Source organism: Solanum verrucosum, unplaced genomic scaffold (assembly GCF_900185275.1).
Source record: "Solanum verrucosum unplaced genomic scaffold, falcon-dt-bn FXZP01000261.1, whole genome shotgun sequence".
Taxonomy (NCBI): domain Eukaryota; kingdom Viridiplantae; phylum Streptophyta; class Magnoliopsida; order Solanales; family Solanaceae; genus Solanum; species Solanum verrucosum.
This window is the reverse complement of record NW_026019969.1, coordinates 5,653,547-5,661,079: the sequence shown is the minus strand read 5'-3', so window position 1 is coordinate 5,661,079 and position 7,533 is coordinate 5,653,547. Positions and strand designations below refer to the sequence as shown.

General features: G+C 29.4%; 1 protein-coding gene across 1 annotated transcript; it reads left to right on the top strand.

Annotated features, from left to right (window-relative positions):
* Nucleotides 1-2,362: 2,362 nt before the first annotated feature.
* On the top strand, nucleotides 2,363-3,854 carry LOC125816030 (acetylajmalan esterase-like). The gene is made up of 5 exons (XM_049495624.1): nucleotides 2,363-2,648; nucleotides 2,734-2,940; nucleotides 3,009-3,151; nucleotides 3,234-3,507; nucleotides 3,637-3,854. The coding sequence occupies exons 1-5, from the start codon at nucleotides 2,363-2,365 to the stop codon at nucleotides 3,852-3,854; spliced, it is 1,128 nt and encodes a 375-aa protein (XP_049351581.1).
* Nucleotides 3,855-7,533: the final 3,679 nt, after the last annotated feature.

The window sequence follows — 7,533 nt, the reverse complement described above, 5'->3', positions numbered from 1 at the left end:
CTCAAAAGTATTTTTTTTTATCATACTATACAATTTTCCCCCCTAAAAGAAAATAATTAATAACCTTACTGGTATTACAATAAAAACATCACTACATCATGTTATTAAAAATAAAATTACTTTCAAATAGCTAAATAAAATATAATAATTTTGAGACATGACAAAACCATGAAGACCAATGATAAGTGAAAAAGCAAATTTTGCGACGTATTTTTAAAAGAAATGTTACATAATACTCCCTCCGTCCCTATTTAGTTGTCCACTTTAGAAATGACACACAGATTAAGGTAACAATAATTAGTTTAGTGAAGTTACAATTTTACCCTTATAATACAATTTACAATTCCAAAATAAATTCACTCAAGATAACTAATCAATGCTAGGAAGTTCATAAGTTTATTTACTTTATTTATGACAACTTTATTTAAATAAGGGTATAATAGAAAAAAAATTGTTGTCCTTTCTTGATTTGTCAAAATGGACAACTAAATAGGGACAACTAAAAGAGGAAATATGGACAACTAAATAGGGATGGAGGGAGTATATAATTACTTTCACAGTGTTACCAAATAGGAAAGATGAGATACTAAAACTTGTTATTTGAGTTATTCTCAATCCTCTTATCTCTAAGATTAAAAATTATTAAGTATCATTCAATTATTCATGAATTATGAGGGTCAACAATGTTAACTAAAGATTTTAACACATAATTTGTGTAAGATCTGTTAGGCGAGCCTCGAGGGTTGGGCATTGGACGTGCTTAAAGCATATAGTCGGGCGCTTGGGGCGTAAGTCTTACAGAACTAAGCCCCACACTTGAGTCTCGGAGCGTTTTGCTAGAGCCCCGCCCTAGGACGAGCCCCGAGGCGAGTCCCAACAAAGTTTTTTAAAACACTGAACCTGACTCTCATGAATCTAAATATAAGTGGCAAATAAAAAATGAATGGAGGAGAGAGTAATCTTTAATATAATTGTTTAATACTATTAATGATGGTATGAAGAAACAGTAATAAAATTCAATTAATTTGCTAAAATAGACAAATAAAATGATTTTTTAAAAAATACAAAGTCAAATAAAATGAAACGGAGGGAGCAGATGATCACATGGAAATTAATGTTTCTAAAAAGATAACGTACGTAAACAGGATGGAGTGTGCAACATTAGTCTTCACGTGGTGGCTTTCAACATGTTTAAACGTGTAATTTATCATGTTTAAACAAAAAATGTTTTGACTTATAAAGACGTGTACCAGGCAAATAGTATTTTTAAAATACAAAATGAAGGTTAGCGTGATAAAAATAATAATCAAGGAAATCTAGCATTTAAATACACAGAATTATACACACACACACACATATATATATATATATATATACACTTTTTTTACTCTATTTACATCATAACATACTTTTCTTTTTAATTATTTAAAAAAGAATGATCTATTTTTATATTTAATAAGTAACAGTTTAATTTTAAAATTATCGATAATAAAATGATTATAATTTATAGTTACACAAATATCTCACATTTCTTAAACTCTTCTCTTTGCCAAGTCAAATAATAACATCACATTAATTCGAAGTAGTATTTATAAAGAAAGCTGCACGGATTTTCATTCCCAAAATCTGGCCATGGCGTTAACGATAGGGTCATTTGGTTGGGAACAAGCTATCTCAAAATTAGTTATCTTCGGATTAGCTATTTTGGAATACTATTTTCTTATCCCATCACTATTTATTTTTATCTCTCACCCTGAGAGTACTGCTAGATCTCATTCTCATTTATAGTTCTTTCAATGATTAGTTCTTCAACAACTACATAAAGCTTCAAAACCAAGTTTCATAAGTTAACTGCAAGCTCATTATCTCCTCCTCACCCTCGAGCCCAATCCAACCCCACTTCCCATCTGCTTAATGTTTTCTAATAGTCATTGCATATAATTAAAATATTACATAATTGCAACTCCAGTATTAAAATAAATAACTATTTCATTTAAAGAAGAAATACACAATTGGTACTTCATTAGTATTTTCAACAAAACTAATTTTATTTAATTAAATGATAAAGTTCTAGGCAAAGTTTTTTTCTCTTTTTTTTTTTTCCAAATCGGCCTAACAAAAATAGAATAAAAATAAAACGCATCAATGTATTCTCCGTTTTTAAAAAAATATGTATGTCAACGTGATAGTCAAGCAAATCTGGCAAGCTGTCATTTTAGATAAACAAAATCATCATCATTATTATTATTATTGTAATATTTAATCAATCAAGATATCATTGTATATATAGTGTAGATTACGTTTACTGTTTACTGTACTTATAAATAAAGTTCAAGTTTCATTTTCATAATTGGATAGAGTCATGGCATTGACAATTAGAGTACTGATTCTTTTGATAATCATGAGTTTTGTGGTTCTTCAACAGAAAGGAGATGCACAAAAGCATAAAAAAACTGAAGGATTATTGATGAATTGCAGATTTGATAAAATATATCAATTAGGCAACTCAATTTCTGATACCGGCAATTGTCTGAGAGAGAGCCTTTGTGGAACTCATTCTTCATGTAGAAGATTTCCTTATGGAATTAATTTTTTCCATAACGTGACAGGACGATGTTCTGATGGAATGTTGATGATTGATTTCATAGGTATATATCGATCTGTAATTACCTTATAAATAAATTATCTGTATTGAATATAATGTATGTATGTATGTATGTTTTTTTTTTATAGCTCGGGAAGCTGGTCTTCCTTTTCTAAATCCGTTCAAGGATCGAAATGCAGATTTTAGTCATGGTGTGAATTTTGCAGTAGCAGGGGCTACTGCTTTATCAGTTGAATCACTTGCAGAGAAGAACATTGCTATGTCTTTCACAAATAGTTCATTAAGTGTGCAGCTTCATTGGATGTCTTCTCATTTCAAATCCATTAGCTCTCCTGGTAAGGAATTCATTAACTACATTCGATTAATTTAGTCATCGCGTTGATGAATCGATATGCTTTCTCAGAAGAAAAATTGAAGAAATCACTTTTCCTAGTTGGAGAAATAGGAGGAAATGACTTCAATTATGGCATAAGCCAAGGTAAATCCATCAAAGAGGCTCGAAAAATGGTGCCAGAAGTTGTTCAAACTATCATTCATGGTGTTAAAGTGAGGTTTTGATCTTGACTTTAGATAATAACTCTGTTATCTAAATTTTGTTTCATCATAATCATGAATTTGTTATTTTCAGAGGGTTATCGATTTTGGGGCTACTCGAATTATTATTCCAGGCAATTTCCCAATTGGTTGTGTCACGGCTATGTTAACAAAATTCCAGACCAACAAAATAACGGCCTACGATGAGTATCATTGCGTAAAAGATTTAAATAGCCTTGTAAGATACTTCAATCATCATCTGCAACAAGCCATTCACGAGATGAAGAAAAAGTATCCAAACATTATACTGATTTATGGTGATTACTACAATGCCTATTTGTGGCTTCTACGAAATGCAGTCTCTCTTGGTAAATATAATTCTTTCTACCTATTTTTAATCATAAGTTTTTTTTTTTCCACTTTACTTGTCCGGTAAATTGTAAAGTTTCATAAATTAACTAATTCATTTACTGTTCTTGATTGAAATGTATTTTCAGGATTTGACAAAAACTCGCTACAGAAAGCTTGTTGTGGAACAAGTGGAAAATATAATTATAACACAAGTAGAACATGTGGTGCACCAGGAGTCCCAGTGTGTGTTGATCCGAGTACTCATATTAGTTGGGATGGAATTCATTTGACACAAGAAGCATATAAATGGTTGGCAAGATGGCTAATTGATGACATGTTACCTCAATTGAATTGTCAAGTTTAAGTTATTAATTTCATATATAGGCAATTCATGTTTGACTTGCCAAGAAAACCTAAAGATATTTATGTTTGAATTTAACTTGACACTTTTCAACTTTAGACAAGTATGTCCCAAATATGTTGTCGTGCTGCAATTACACGTCCCTATTTACATGTCCAATTTTAACTGGACATACCTATTAAGAAAATAATAATTTACTTAATAAATTTATCATTTTATCTCTATGAATGGATAGAATATAAAATTGTGAGTAAATATAACTTTTGGTTAAATATGGTTTGGGTAAAATGATTGTTACCCACTTTAATCTCCTAAAACCAAAAAATATTAAATCAAAACAAAATTGTTAATACCTCAACCCCTACCATCCCACCCCACCCCACCCTATATTATTATTTTTTACCCTGTACGGCTGTACCCCCAACCCCCAAATTTTTTTTGGAAAAATTATCTAACTATACATTTTTTCTTACCCTATTTTCTATTATTCCCTACCATTTTAAAAAATTACAAAAATCCTTCTTTTTTCTCAAATTCTCTCATTTCCAGATACATAACTTTCAATCTTCCAACTCCACCATTTTCTCCCTTTTATCATGCCTGTTGACACCCAATTTCGAACCTCCACAATATAGATTAATCATCGAGCTTCTTTAATTTTAAACGATTTCAAATAATTAGCTTTAGAAAATTAAAAAAAAAAACAAACTAAAAATATTTTCAAGTCATTTTAAATAGTATATCACTTATTTATAATTTTTAATAATATATATGTTACATATATAATTGGTACATTTTTTATAAACATTCGAAAATGGTCTCAAAAAGATTTTAGTTTTACTTAAATACTTTATTAAATTAATTTTGTCCAAATTAGTAGTTTATATTTTTGAGTCGTTAGTTCATTAGGCAAATTATTTTATTTCGTAAAAATTAAGAAGCTCGTTAATTAGCTATATTTATTCATTTCGTTTAAGCTCTAGCCGAATTCATTGATTACCTAAGTGGCACAACATAACACCCTATAGACTAAATTAGCAAGAAATAGCCACTTTTAATTTTTTAGCAAGAAAAAGACTTTGTTTTATTTATTTGGCATTGAATAGTTATTTTTCTTTTTTTTAAATATATTTTTGTTCTCCTTATTTTTCTCAAACACACGTTCTAAAAAAATATTGTTTTATTATCCCTATTTTATCTCTTTTTTAATTTATTTTGTCAACACTTTTAAAATAGATAAAATTCTTCTCTTTTTTGTCTCCTTTTTCTCTTTCCAGAATTCTTTTCATACGTAATTCTCTCCCTAATTTCAATTCTTCTCCTTAATTCAATCTGTTTATGAAAATCAGATATAACAATATGTTTTTTCATGGATATTTATAAAAATCATATTTATATATAATCTTGTTTTTGTCAAATTAATTGTTGAATTTCATCATTTGTAGAATTGAAGTTCTTTCAATTTTGTTTTTTGCGAAAATTTAGGTTATTCAACCTTCTTTTGTTTTCTTTCTAAAATCCCTTTCATATGTATATTTGCTTCTCTTCTAAATTTTCTCTTATTCTCCTTAATTTACTCTGTCTATGCAAATCAGTTATAACTGTATGTTTATTGATTGATCCTTCCAATAATTTCTTTTAATATATAATTATGTAGCATTTCTTGCCCCATTAATTTTGAAAATTCGTGATTTGTGGAACTAAAGTTTTTAAAACTTTTTTGGCGAAAATTCAGGTAATAGTTTTTTGAAATTTTTGTTCTCAATTTCATGGGTAAGAAAGATCTTCGTAAAAAATCAGAATGTTGATTTTGATGAATACAACCCAATGTATACCAATGAATTCCAATCTCATTTTAAATGAAAGTATACAAGTTTATTATGTGAATACAAATCACTGAATACACGATGAATATGAACTAATGTATACATAGTGCAGTTACCGTATACATAAACAAAATCACATGTACAATTAATGAATAAAATTTATATATGTATCATATTAATCTCATTCTTGTATTCATTATAGTAATACGTATAATTGATGGTAATATTCTTATGTATCCAATATAAAGTTTATGTACACATGCTACAATTACTGTATACATCAATAAAATCTACACGTCTATTTTTATGAATATTTTTTTGTGTATACATATTTTTTTTAATGTATACATTATGTAATTGCAACTTTAATTATTGTATAATTTATGCATATGTATTATTACAGTTACTAATAAAATGCCATTTAATATTATTTGATTAATTATTGTCGATTATGTGATAATTAATACATGTTAGAGCATTAATAATACATTTTCTTACCTTAAAAGTAGTCACAATCTTTTAATAAGTTATTTAAAGAATTTAAAAAAATTCATTCCTTAAAAGTTGGTGTAACCTTTTTTTTAATGGGTTAATTAATATATATATATATATATCACTTCTTAAAAGTAGGCAATGATTTTCTAATAAACTAATTATTGTTGTTTGGTAAAAAAAAAAATTCATAAAATTACAATAAAATATATCTTTATGTTTCTGCGTTACTATTTTTTTTAAATAGACGGTTAAATAAAGTTGAGTTTAAAAATTTAAAGAAACTGAAAAGCTAACTTCCTTAATTATAGGAGTTAAAAACAAGGAAGAAAAAATAATCTCAAATCTCCTTAATTAATGCGGGTTGGTTGCAGTTGATAAAAAGAATAAAACTATAAAAAGTTAGTTTTATTTCTTTTAGGCTAATACGTGCTAATTTTGTTTGAGGCTATTAATTGCTAATTAATATTAGGCTATATATTGCCAATTATATATAATAGTTGTATGTCTGTGTCAATTCCTCAAATTTGTTTGAGTTGTATAACTTAATGGGCTAGATTTGCTGTCCAATGGCCATTTTTTTGGCAAGACCCATTTTGAGGCTTTCTATTTGCAATTGCAGCCCCCCACCCTTTTAATTCCCCAAACCCAACAAAATTAATAACAACAACAACAACGTACAACAGCCAACACCAATACCCAACCGACCAACAACCCAACTCTCTCAATTCCCAGCCCATTCCCCTGATCCGACCCAAGCCCTTTATTCCAGCGTGAACATCACAATGTACAAGACCCAGAAACAGTCCAAAACGCTAACATACAGTAGCGAGGAACAGAGAGAGGACGCTGCAATTTTGTCGTCTCCCTTTCGTCCATGTCCGCATTAATATCGCAACAGCAGGCATCAAGTACGCGATTTCTCCTTTTTCCTCTTCCGAAATGGGTTGAAATCACAAGTAAAAAAGGTGCCTCACCCGAATCGTGAAAGTGTTTGGGGAGTTTTGAATTTCGAATTGGCCCCCTTCTTATCGTTTTCTGTCCGTTTTCCCTCCATCCAGGAACCCTATAATCCCCTATATATATTCTCTTCTTACTCATTGATGAGGAGGGAAGTTTTTGGAGTTGGAAAATTTTGTGTTGAAGAAAAAATATTGGGAAAAGCTCGGAAGAAAAACAGAAAGAGGAATACCTAGAGAACAACTCAAAGTATAGTGATAGAACATACGAAACACGTCTGATAAAAGATAAAAGACAACTAGTGTCGGTCGGAGGGTCACTCTTCTCTCTCGTTTTGTTATCGTTGACCAACTTTTGTGAGTTTGAGATTCTGCCCGAATCACTTACTCATTGTTTGTATTTGA